Source organism: Dreissena polymorpha, chromosome 5 (genome assembly GCF_020536995.1).
Source record: "Dreissena polymorpha isolate Duluth1 chromosome 5, UMN_Dpol_1.0, whole genome shotgun sequence".
Lineage (NCBI taxonomy): Eukaryota > Metazoa > Mollusca > Bivalvia > Myida > Dreissenidae > Dreissena > Dreissena polymorpha.
In genome coordinates this window covers 1,260,104-1,274,589 of record NC_068359.1, presented here as the reverse complement: position 1 = coordinate 1,274,589, position 14,486 = coordinate 1,260,104, and the positions used below count along the sequence as shown (strand labels likewise).

General features: G+C 34.0%; 1 protein-coding gene across 1 annotated transcript in view; it reads right to left on the bottom strand.

Moving 5' to 3' along the window:
• LOC127881238 (potassium voltage-gated channel protein Shal-like) overlaps positions 1-14,486 on the bottom strand; it is a 116,765-nt gene that overhangs the window by 47,449 nt on the left and 54,830 nt on the right. The window contains exon 2 of the mRNA XM_052428977.1: positions 4,217-4,379. Within this exon, the coding sequence (XP_052284937.1) occupies positions 4,217-4,379 (163 nt within the window). The remainder of the gene's footprint in view (positions 1-4,216; positions 4,380-14,486) is intronic.

The following is a 14,486-nucleotide window of genomic DNA, read 5'->3' as shown; positions in this document are numbered from 1 at the left end:
GAAGCGTATTTTAAAAAAAGCTGTATACGTATATAAAAATGGATAACAATGGATGCCAAATTAGTATGTTGCATTTCAATTTTCACGAGTGAACAAATGGCATGCACAAAGGCGCTGATACCAATTCGTGTAACAAATATAATTGACCTTAGTCCAAAAAGTCCTTGACGATATTTGGAAACAAAAACACGTTAAGGCCATAACAAAAATGACCTGTTGTTGGTGTTGTTTTTTAATAAAAACTATTTTTGTTTCAAACAAAAAGCGTAATTAAATTGCATCGTCATCTCTCTGTATTCACTATACGTACTTGGACATATGCGTATCGGACATGGGATTGTTGTTAAGCAATACCACGAGCATTATTAGTCCCGGAATATATAATGTAAGCAGACTTAGTCTTGGTGCACAATAAAAACATTATTATCCTGTAATAAAGACCCAGTTTTAGAAGTAATTGATGAACGACGCATTCTATTGCTTTCTGAAGAACTCGATTTGCCTGAAACGACTTGTATGTAATTAGGAAGGTAATTTAATCTAACGCACTTGTTTTAAAGCTTAATTACATTATTAGCAAAGAAAAAAAGATATATGGGCATTATAGCATTCACAAATAGAACGACGCGTTTTATAAGAAATGTACACATTATTGACGAATATAATATCAATATAATAAATACCTTGATTGTATGATCTTAGATGTTCTTCAGTAATGCATTACGTATGATTTTGATTATTCCTAGTTTGTGATGATTGATTTAAATTTATCGATTAGTTTTTATGTGCCAATAAATGTCTATATATATGTGTGTGTGTGTGATTTTGTAACGGCAATTTCATTTTGAAAATCAGTGTAAGACTGGAAACCCAGCAATAGATAATCAGATAGACAAAAATCACACATATTTATTTGTGGCAAACTGAACAATTGTATGGTTTTAGACTTTAATTAATATATTGAGAGCGCAAAAAAATAAAATATGTAAGTTCTTGTTGATCGAGTGGCAAATATATTTCGGATAATTATATAATACATAAATAGTCCTGGACCGGAACGACTAAATAAAAGATTGTTGATGCATATCAGTATGTAATTGCATGATTTATGATACAAACTTAAGTTTGTTTTCATCAGCCCCGAAAATATTATTAAAATGCACATTTATAAGGCAAAACTCCTAATACCAATAATAGAAATACTGTCAACAATTAGAATATTGTAATGCTGTTAATTATACAAAAATAACAGAGAATAAATACCTTACTGTTTGTAGTACTAACTGGACACATTGTTAACAAAGGTTTCAATATTTTTAATCAAAATTACTGTTGAAGTTTACAGAATATGTAACTACTTTATCGTTAATCCTGTGTTTAATCATTATAGGTTATTAGACGTTTCACTGTACAATACGGGGATATATTTGGACGAGCACACGAGCACAGAAGTAATATTAGGAGAGTAACAGTTTAAACATCTAATAGGCTTTTTATTTCTTTATCGCTTTCTTTAGCTCTTTGTTCGATTTTAATGCTGCAATATGCATGAACAACATAAACATAACGCTTTCCAGTAAACAGATGCTTTAATCGCATAATTATATTGCTTTTTTCAAGACAATCACCTTTGTGAATCGATAATTGTACATTCGGATACATTCACTCGGTGACGGCTTTTATCGTTATGAAACAATTGCTAAGTGCAATTGTACTACAATTGCTTAGTGCAATGTCCTCAAATGTCCACTATGGGAAAAAATACAGACTTTTTGATTCCAATACCGGAATATATTGGACGGTCACGTGGTATGTATGAATAATGCCAATTGCATTATTTATTTGGATATAGAATACTTATGTATACTACATTGTGATTATAGTGTAACAGCATCGAACCCGTGGTATTTACTTAAAGCATACGTACACTAGTAAACTTAAACTTATTTTTCGGCTACATGACTACATGTATTTGGAACACACCCGTGATCTCGCCTTTCACTTTCTGAGCATGTAATGAAATATCCATGATTCCGTCTTGAGGTTTGTGCTGTGGCGCATTGCTATAGTATATTATGTAAATCAACGCCGGCAAAACGTCGCCTTTTTTTTAAGATTTCACTATTTTATACGTGCAAAATGAATGCCATTGGGTCCGAACAGCAATATATCTAGTTACTATGTACATATATCAAGTCAGTATTTCATTATAAAAGTTGCATTTATGAATATGTTAAGTGTAATCTTATAAATTCAGCAAAACCTTATTTCATGCCCGTGTAAAGTTATATAAAGTATATCGGTCAATATATTAAGGCATTTATTAACATATCGAATTCTGCTATTTTGACACAACAAAATTTACTTTGAAATTAAAAGACAGTCAACGCTTTCCATACATCTTTGTGGTGGCAAAAATCAGACGAATCCGGTACGTCTTTCGTACAATATATGTATGTATACATTTATTACAGCCATATTATAAACAGACAGTCTGTAGACGCGATATAAATAGATGCATCGATGGCCGAGTTTGGACCAGTTGTATCTCCTCAACATTTATGTATGATATACAATAGTTTTACGTTCTATTCCTTGATATGAACGAGACACATCGGTCATACGCCTCATTACATATAGCATTGTAAGGTTCAGTCGAAGTTATTTATTAAATTATATTGCGTACTCTTTCAGCTGGGGAGCAATTTGTCAGCACATTGCATTGAGCGTAAACGATGCACAGGTAGAGTTAAAGCGAGATTTCGATGCATTTGTAGTCAAGATGATGGATTTTTGCTGCCATTTTATCGAAGAAGGCCACTATTTACAATCAGGCGAGTGTGTAATTGCAGAATATATTAGCCGCATTCTGAGAAAACTGGGTTTAATTCATGTGCATAAAGTGTCGTCCCAGATTAGCGTGTGCAGTCCGCACAGGCTAATCAAGGACGACACTTTCCGCTTTTATGACATTTTTCGTTTAAATGAAGTCTCTTCTTAGCAAAAATCCAATTTATGTTGACTCCACAGGCTAGTCAGGGACGACACTTTACGCACATGAGTTATGCCCTGTTTTCTCAGAACGCGACTCATATAAATTTAAACGCAAACTTTTATATAGCCTCATTATTCTGTTGGATTCTTACACTGTCTGTTGATGGAAAAACGCACTCGTAAAATACCCTTTTTAAAGGAAAGAATGTCGTTTGAGATTAATATTTACAATAACACATAGGAAAATGCTATTTTTGTGAATAAATATATTCAATATCAAGAAAAGGCTTCGATCATTAACATGTTCATATATTGTGTTCGTTGGGAACGCAAACCTTTTCTCCAAACAAGTCCATTACGTGCTATGGAGCATTGCGATACAACTTGATGCCCACATACAGATATATAGCGTTAAATCACAACCTTTATTTCACCAACAGTCAGTCGTTTGAATGTTTTTAATGCTGTTAAAATTAAATGCTTTAAGAAAATGTATTGTTTCTGGTTTCGATTAAACTTTCGGTACTAGTTTTTTTTCCAATTTCTTATGTTTAAGTTTCTTCACATTAAAAACTACCAATCATGAAAGCTATCGTCATAATTATTTTCTGAAACTCGTATTTTGTTGTATTTGTTTTTTGTTGTTTTTTTTTCTCGTTAAAAACGCCATTGTGCAAGGTTACCTACAGGTTTGTGTGAAGAAAATTTTACATTTTTTTGATACAATGAAAGCTAATAAAAATGAAAGTTAAAAAAGCGACACTACTATGACAACTTATATGCTGAAAGCTACCAATATTTCAAAATTGATTAAATATCGTCGGTGTTTTGGCTTCACTTTAAGTGGGCACATTCACAGTTTGAAAATATTAAATTTTCAATCTTACAAGTTTAAAACGTACAAGAACAATGAACAAAAGCGAGATATATAGAATGTCGAACATCACGTCAAATTCACAGTTTTCAAAAAATACCTTCAGATTTTATTTACCATGCCTTAAATTCACACGTTTGTCAACCTGCTAAATGATAGCCTAGTCTAAAAACGTCAAAAAATGGAGAAAACGTCACTTTAATAACTCATTTTTTCTTTATTAAATGAGAAATGATATACATTTGAAAACAAATCTGAAGTACACATCACGGCAATATCAATACCAGTCGGGGACAATTTTACGATGACTGTGTAAGTCAACACTTCACAGAAAACACCTACGCCTACCTTTTGCGCCTTTCGCTTGTCCGCCCGCTGACTTTGGTGGTAGATCCGGCTGAAGTTTGAGACGATCACCGGAACCGGAAGCGCAATTACGAGAACACCACTGAGTGAGCAGAGACTGCCGACTATTTTTCCGAACTCTGTTTTTGGGACTATATCTCCGTACCTGAAAGTAAATTCAGTCCAAGTGTACATAAAAAGTCAACAACATTTGCAAGCATCGGCACGTAACGGTAACACCGATTTTCACATTGGTATAATTTGAACGATATTTGTTTTATCAAATTTTGTTTTTAACAACTCTTTGTTATTAGATATTGAAAGCGACGCTTCCCATCAAGTACATAGAGGATCTGGCACGAGTTGTCATATCATACCATATTTTATTAAACGAGTTCAGGAATTTCGTTAGATAGCGAGCCTTTGGCGAGCTTACTAACGAATTTCCTGGACGAGTTTAATAAAATATGGTATAAAATGACAACGAGTGTCAGATCTTTTTTATCCCATGCTTTTAAATGAGCAAATTAAATAAATATTAACGTAAAAATAATGATAAATCCCGAAAGTTGTTTACATTTCGTGACGTCATTTGACGTTGCAACGTCATATCAGCAAAATAACAAAACGCCATTGGTCAATCGGCCGAAAATAAGCCAATGAAAACGCTTAAAAAGTATAATACACACGTGTAAGATAAAAATATTCGTAATGGTTATATACCATGGGAAACATGGTATGGCATGTGATAAAATTAGCACCCATTTCATGGCGGTCAAAATAAAGAGATTTGGCGTACATCAGTTATTTTATGGTCAATACTTATACAAGAATATGAAGTGTGATTGTCATTTCCGGCAAAATAAACAGTAATTTCGTGATTACTTTAACACATTGCCTATTACTTCGAGCGTTTTTAAATCGTGTGTGATATAATACAATTTACAAAACGTTAACAGAAGCATAACCCATGAGGTTCCTATTTTGTATATCCATTCATGAATCGCACGAATTTGGAAATTTGGTTAACAAACGTCTGATACAATCTATATCTTTTATATATTTGATGGAGGCGCACGTAAAGATTTTTTATAAGAGGGGCGAGATATGTACCAATAACTTACAGGCTAAATAAAAGCATACTGCACATGTATAGCGTGTTTTTGGAACATTAACGCACAATGTGCAAAAACCAACATATAAATTAAACTTAAATGTTCAGGGCAAACATTCGTGTCAATGAGTTTCTTTCAAAAGATTCATCGACCTGACTTTTACAGTTTTAATGAAGCGTGACATTAAAAGCGATAGATGAACGGGGTTGACCTAATTGGTCCGCAATATTTTTTTATATCGGCTTGATATTGGGTTTACATAGATTCGATTTTGTTTCGTTGTGTATATCGCAATCTATCTTACGCTACTCTGCATGCGAAAACATGCCGAACACACTTCATGGCCAAGTTACGCCCATTTCAACCAAAAACTCCCGCCAATAAAGCATTCGTTTCGGCCATACGTACGAAAATCCCTTGACGACGGCCGTTCACAAAAAGAATGCTTATTAATAACTTCTACATAACATATAGTACATCACAGAGGTTTTTTTTTTGTATCTTTTGAGATTGATTTAAAAAGGTCAAACCTTTGCGTATGTTGCTTACACCCAAACCCCACGTCCATTCCCAGGTTAAAATCCGCCTATGAAATGATCAATACAAATTAATCTAAAGACAATCGTCGCCGGGAAAAAATACTTAACTGAATTTATTAGAAGATAGATTTACAACAGAAGTGATAGGTTTAAGGGCACTTGTTTCTAAAAAGAACCATTAAGTATTGTGTGGCTACCACGAAAGCTATTCCTGGCGTCCACGGGAACATATCTGAATTACATTGTAAACATAATAAATAGCATACGAGCGTGGACGTAACGGAATGTCAATCGTATGATTGGCAGGGAAACTCGTAGTCATTGCGTGCAATCACGTCTTTGAAAAGCCACTGCGTGTGCTAAAGCAACTTTTAAGTTGTCCGTCGTCTTGGTCCAGAGAAAATCGTTGATGAATGATTATCAAAGATTATCAAGTCATTCAGCGTCAAAGGCTGCATATTCCGAGGTTCAGGCGTGTGTTCAACAACTTCAACATAATTATTTACGTTGGTGACTACATATTTTGCAAAATTTCCCACATATTGATATGATTTTGATATACATATTCATCTATTTAGCAAACGAAACGTCGATCGGCCATTAAGTGTAACCGTTTGTCATGGTGTTTCTCGAATCGCACGAGGGAATCTATTGAAATAAGTTGCGGAATTTAGCAGCAAATCTCATGGTTTGGTTGTGGTTCTTTCTGCTACTTTCAGAATTATTTGGAAGAACGGTGGGTGACAGAATGATCGGATTTGCAAATATTTATCCTGGCAGCTTGTATACCAAAATATCGGAAATCGACGGGACTCATAAATGGTACAAAGAAGATGCTTTCGCTTGGTATTTACACACTCGGTGTTTCGACGTCTATGGGCGTCGAGAACCGGTTAAAGAATATACAAAGGGATTGCTGAAACTTTCGAGTTTCGTGGTAAAAAAAAAGTAAATTAAGATGCAGCAAGAGGCATTAATACTGCGATTGTTATTAAACTTGAAAGCGCTTGTATGCATTCCAGAATGAATAAAAGTGCACATACACGGTGAGAAAATGCCTACGTGTATAAATGGCCCATACGATATATAAACCGGGAAATCACACATACAAGCACAGTGAAATGGTATGGTCGCGAACTAATTATGCCGCAAATTAGGCAATTGACCTATTTTGTACATGATGACGAGACAATTACTCATGGATATATGCACCTGTGTGATGATAAAATTCCGTATTATCCTGTTTGTCTTAGGAGAGATTGACGACGTCGATATTACAATACAAACCTTGCCTCCGTTAGTATTAATATTTCAGTTAATAGGCTGGTCGTCTATAATAGATTTCCTACGACATTTTCGCCCATAGATAATTTTCATCTTATTTTGTTAGAAGAAAACGTGTTTCTTTTAACTAATTATGTTCATCTGAATTGATTGGCGTTATTTGTGTAATTTATTAGGAAATTGTGTTTGGTCGACACATAGTTTGTCACTTTACGCTTGAGAAACCCGTTCTGTTTTTACACAATATAGTCCAAGCAACAACTACTTAGAATGAACATCTGACTCTACTGAATGGTAAAACTTAATTTTCCAAAAGGGAAACACAAGAAAATCATTTCCTGATTACTGTCATCGCTCTTGGTGGTTTGTTTTTAGACTTCAATCCATTACATGCATACTTCTATTCTTCACTTTGGCAGTTTTTTATGACATGTATGTTCACTTGGCACTCACATGTTTAGTGGAAAACATGCTCCACTGAAGGTTGTGTTTACAAATATGTCTCACTAGGCAATAATTGCATTTAACGTTTTATCAAGCATTCGTCCTTCTTTAAAAATCACACTGCCAATATGAACCAAACCGGATATACCGGTACATAGATTCGAGACACACAACGAAACATTCTAATAAAAATATAAAAAGGGTAAAAAACCATAAGTCTAAAACAACGGTGCAAATTATATCCGACATTGATCGTATATTCATGTCATGTTCAAACTTTCAAGCCGAAAATAATGTGTTTTGTCAATCCTGTAATTCGTGTGTTGATCTAAATATCTGTCAGCTTATGTGTAATCTCGTAATGGTTTACCTTGCATGTATATTTTACCAGAAAAATAAAGCAATCTATCAATCATCAATCTAAAAAGGAACTAGATATTTATTTGTTAATAAATGTGATCGGCCTTGCTGTGTGTGTTACACATTGTTTATTGCATTGCAGCTGTATTTCAATCATTCATATTGTTTAATGTTTATGCTTACGAAGGGAGGCATAAAAAAATAGCCTTCCGTCTATTCATCCGTCCGTAATTTTGTACCGCTTCTTGTGCTGATGACTCAGAATATGATAACCTTTAAAGGATTAAAAATGCTTCATATAATTATAAAGGGCATACATGGAAAATGCAGAAAACAATTATCATAACACTCCACCAGGATTGCGAGTTTTTGCGAGTACGTAAATTTGCTTTTGACTTTTGGTACAGTTATAGAAGGCAGTAAAAGAGTAAAAGAACCACACCTATCTTATCAGTACTTTTAGAGTTATTGTATGTGTATTGCATTACCTCAATCTCCACGCAGAGTTGTCGTTGCTTGCACTCACATACAACCTCTGCAATCACAAGGAAATCCTACTAGATTTGGTAGGATTTTATTTGTGTTGTTTAAGTATTTTATTATGAAAAGAAATATCTTTGTATTTTATATTTTGAAAATAGTGTATAAGTTTAGGTTCATAATAAAATTTTAATTTCCTAAATAATAAAAAGTAAAAATAAAAACAGTAACATTATTGTACCACGTGGGTAGGTTAACATCACGTGGTTGGTTAAGAAGGCAGGGATTTGATCCAGCTATGCTGGTTCCAGTCAAATCTCTGCGCGGAGGTTAGCATAACCTAGAAGGTATTGAAGGAATTTCAATGTCACTTCATATAATGACAGAAAGGGAAAGGGGCGGAGAACAAGAACAATACATCTCGCTCGTCACGGATTACATTTATTGCATATAAGTTAATTTTATTTTAAAAGGATACATCTGTTTAGTATGTTAGGTGTTAAAAATGTGTGCATAGATAGAGGAGATGGAAAGGAAATGCATAGTTCAAAACACACATATCAGTATTTTGGAGGTCATTTGTCTACTTGTGTATCTTGTTTCTTGTGTTGAACATAAATCCAAGTAGTAAAGGTATGTAAAAAAAACTTCTTATTTTGAGATAAGGCTTTAAGGGAAACGGGAAAATGGGGTTGTCCGTTGTTACGTTTTCATCTAAATATTAAAGCTTGCAGAATAAGTGCACTGGGTTCACAGAACAAAACTCTTTCTGTAGTATTTGTCAAGTCCATTGTTGTTGTTTTTTTGTGGAGAACATATAATTACATGCTTAAGTCTAGAGTGAAAGTTATTTACAATGCTTCATTCGTTGTATAACGCCAATTTACACAGTGTTATTTTATTCTGAAGATCATAACTCAAAACGTGTTTAATGGACTCAATTGAAAACTTCATATAATGATATAATATTTTAGAAGGATGTAGAGTAAACATGAATTTATTGAGGTTTTAACCTTTTTTCATCTTTTTATGTAAAATTTCGATAAGTAAAAATGCATATATCAAAAGAAAATATTTAGATTTCCGCTTTTGCATTTATTAAAAACAAACTTTCGCCAACTTTGGGGCATTCTTATGTAACAGGGAAGTCTTTGTTATAGTTTTCGCTTCTAACATGTAGGCGAAAGTATTTTTCTATGAAGGTCAAATTAAAAATCTATCTTAGGACACGATGCATCAATTCGAGCCACAAATAGAAGCAGAAAAACACTTGTCTGTAATAGTTACAAAGTCATCCGTTCAAAGTATAATTTATTCAACCAAACAACTCCAACTTTGAACATATACAGTAAGGCAACCAAAAGTCTAATTTTTAGTATGATTTCGTTCAGTAAGTGTTTAGGTGGCATATTAAAACATTTAATTCTAACACGGCACGCGACTTGTTTTCTATAGACAAAGAAGGAAATCAAGTGTGGGTTATTCTGCAATAACTTATGGGCGGAGCTTAATGTTTCGAAAATAGTTCCGAATAAATAAAGAAAATATTGCAGTAAAATGCACGTGCTAAAACCCGCTCTAAAAGAAATGTAATAAATGTAGCATGTATATAAATGTAATGAAACAACAATTATATTTGGTGATAAGTGGCATAACCACGCCTGCAAAGAATGTTATTTGTTAAGAACCGTATTAAATTACGAAAACATTTATAACATGTCAGCTTTTCAGTAGCATCAATAAACGTGACGTCATTTAGTTTCTACGAGTGTTATTCTCAATGAAAGTGACGTCATTTGAAAAATATTTATGAAGGAAAACGACGTCATATGTTTGTACAATTCAATGACGTCACTAAAAAGTGATTTTTGTACTTAGAAGGGCGGGGTATTGAAAAATATAGTTCACGTCCAAAAGCTTGAACCAAATCAATTAGAATCGTGTTAGAATCGAAATAATATTTTTCTATGATGGTATGTTGTCGAATAACCCACAGTAAGGAGTATAGATGCGTGTTATCAAATCACGAGTGCGAAGCACGAGTGATTTAATTCCTACGCATCTATGACTAAAACATTAGTATTAGAGAATACAATTATAATTTGTGAGACTGCCACTTATAAAATGAAACTAACCGCTCCTGATTAATTATTCATTGGTCGCATTGTGCTCACAATAAAAGTGAATGAAAAGTATTAAAACCTAACAAATTAGATTTATTTTTTGAAATAAGAAAGTCATAAACCAGCAACTGTCTACAGATACGACGCGGGACGTTTAATCTATGTTGGGCCGAAAAAGTTTCAACAAAACCAAACATTGGTTCTATTAAAAGTTTTTCTTAGAAATAACGCGCCGATGGCAACTTGTATTCTTTAATACGTTGTGTTTATTCCACGTGTAATGATGTTATATAACATTCTTCAAACCAATTTAACAAAAGTGTTCTCTGTAGGATATCTTCCGTAGAATTTATGATGAATTCAGTAAGAGCGACTACCTAGATTCCAGATTGATGACGTATCGTCGATCGATCGTTCTAAATCTCTCCGGTATCGCTGGGAATTTTAAATATACACTTTCCATACTGCATATTTTATTGTCAACTTTCTGTTTATCACTTAGTTTTGGTCCATAAATATGTCATATAATTACTAGGAGCAAAGAATCAATGACTGTTTTTGTCACGAAGATGAAGTCGCGAAAGGCAGAATAACGATATCTGCTAAAAATCCGTATATGGACATAAGCATGAAAAACAAAATGTGTATAGGAAAATCTGCATTATATATAATGATTCAAACGTTAAAACAAAGCAAAACAAAAGTTAATTGAATTACATTTACGTCAGCGAACGTCTGGCGCAGTCATGGGCTTGTGACAAGCCCTTAACAGAATCATTTTGCATTTTATCATCTTTTAAAGAGCTTTTTACTAAAATGATCGTGTTTTTTTTTAAATCAGAAAATAAGTATTCGGCTGTATCATTTAAAAATAGTTGTCAATATATAGAAACGATCATAGCATGTGCTTACGTTGCTTTTTTGACAGTCACAGAGAATTACACGATCAACTAATACATTTTAAAGATATCAATCTGCATGCAAACAAACGAAACGATTTAAAACATCAGGTCGGTTTCATAGTTTATGACATTGTATAACAAATTAAAACTAATCAGTTAATAGCAATTTTTGCAACACTTGTTTTAATTGTTAGAATTAATCACACAAGTATTCTCTGAGAAACTATGTTACTGAAATATTCACATAGCCCAGACGCTGACGCGGCTTATAGTGTCTTTGCTTCAAAAAGTCGAGCTAAAATAAATTACCAATAACATTATTGACAGTGAACTGATCTATCCTTGATCAAATTGGGCTTCCAGATATTAAGAAAGGAAGAAGTGGAAAGCACGAAGCACGCACATGGAGCGTCTTGAAAACGTATGTGTAACAACCCAGTTGCTGAATTATTCATCAGCGACAAAAGCTACCGGATGCGCTAAATAAATATACATCCATTCAGGCTATCAACCTAGAAAAAAATGCTTTAACTAGAAAGAGAATCAGAACTCAAATCGTTGTTGAAAGGTGACTGCAATACTTGGAACCACAATTTTAGCAACATCTAGTATAGTGCAGGAAACGCAGGAAAGAACACCATTAAAAAAAACTACAGCTTTGTAACCAACGAGACACCAGCCACCAGAATTTCCAGCTATGTTTAATAGAATCAACTAAGGAATGTGTCGATCACAGCACATAAATAAAAGTATCTCGCATATTTATATTTCATGGCGATACCATCTTTGTCCTTTCCATTTATTTGCTTGCGAATGTTGAATAAATTTTCATCTCAAACATGATTTGCGTATGCGTATGCGTACAAATAGACCGACCGACAAACCCGCCGCCCGAATTACACCAATATACCACTCCCTAAAATAAATGCATTTCTCAGTTTGGGTAGTACGCTTTTCAAAAACACGCTCATGTTCACACACGTTCACTTTGACATTGAAACATTTCCCCTTGTTCGAAGGAAATGCAATTTCCACAGACCTGACGAAAACCTCAGTGCATTTGCCGTTGTCCTGAACGGCACGCGTTCATTCATTGACTGTCTAAATGCAATAAGGTTTGCAATAATTACGATCTCGTAAGAAGATACTTAAATGTTAGATTACAGCGATTATAAATATATAACGAATGCAGATGTGCGTGCATCGGCCCTCTAATTGATGTATCCGTTTCAAATGACTACATAATATTTATGTTCCATCCAGGTTGCAAGTGCGTTTGCATAATGAATCTCTCGAGTTGAAAGAAGATACGTGATGGCACACGACTAAAATCAATTCTCACTCTGGCTCTCTTAAAGTACATGTAGTATTACATGTTATTTCTTACGCTGAAATAACCCACATCATGTTAATGTTGTTTTTTTCCAATATATCTTCATTTTAATTTTAGCGGCAACAAGTACTACGTCATTTCTTTAAAGAAAAACATGAATGTACAAAAATGTTGTATAGCTTTCGCTAATGAAAAGCATAATTGACTTACTAAAACTGACCACATAAAATGCAATTGTAAATAACTGCATTCCATCTATTTTATATTTTAATTATATATGTAATCAATTAGATGTTTATCCCTACGCTCCGAATCGGAGCGGGGGGATTGTGTGATTATCTCCGCCGTCTGTCCTTCCGTCCGTCCTGGCCACTACCTCCTCCTACACTATTTGCACTATCTATCTAGAACCTTGAAACTAACACATATGACAGCTATGAGAATATGCGCGACAGTGCACTATTTGGAATTTTGATTTGACCCCTGGGTCAAAAGTTGCGGCGTGGGGATACGCATCGGCATTTCTAGTTACGATTTAAGCTTTCATAAAGTGCAAATTGTGGAGAAAAATAAAGTTTATATATGATGTAATATTCGACATGTGTTGTGTACATTCAAGTTTGAATTTATACTTATCTGATCAATAAACTTTTTGACACAATTATACTAACGTACATGGGTACAATTGTTAAAAACAAAACAAAACTAGTGTATGACCTCTTCAAAGGGGGATCTAAGTTTTATTCCGACTTACAATTGAATTTTACACTTATTTAGCGCATATAAGACCATAAAATTGTAGATGGTTTCAAAGATCCTTCAAGTATATACGTATTGTTTTAATTAACTTTAACTACTTGCAACCAAACGTTCGTAATGAATTCTCGTCGTTTCTTGCAAATGTCAAGCCAGAAATGGGTAACTATAATTCTTAGGTCAATTTAAAGGTGCCTTTTCACAGATTTTGGCATTTTTAAACGTATTCATTAAATGCTTTATATCGATAAATGTAAACATTGGATCGTAAAAGCTCCAGTAAAAAATCAAGAATAAAATTAAAAAAAGGAAAACAACATTGTCCGGACCAGGTTTCGAACCAGTGACCCCTGGAGTCCTGCCAGAGTCCTGAAGTAAAAACGCTTTAGCCTACTAAGCTATTCCGCCGAGTACACTTACTTGACGTATTTTATACCTTATATAAGCAATCTTCGTAGTTTCACCAAATTTAACGACAAAAACAGAACTTTCCAAATTATTCAATCGTTTCGCGTTGCAACGCTTTATAATTTTTAGGTTTTAAAATCGTCAAAAGATGCATTTAATGGCTATATTAGACCATGGTAAATGTTCAGTATTACTGTTTCCTCACAAATATTATAACTAAAACGAAAACTTGCGAATTTGAAACAACTTTTTTCAATTTTGTCAATTTACCAAAGCGTGAAAAGATCCCTTTAATTTAAAATTGAGTTCTATTCTAAAATACCTACTAGAATACGATGACGCGACTAAGACTAAACTAGTTTGATGCATGGACGTATACACAACCATGGCAGACCAAGTGGCTGACAGCTCGAGATGTCTTGCTTTGACAGCTTAATGCGCAACCTTCGACTGAGGACAAATTAAGACGGTTGTGGTGTCACAAGACAAGAGAGAAGCATATATATTCCCGCAATTTTGAATATCGTCG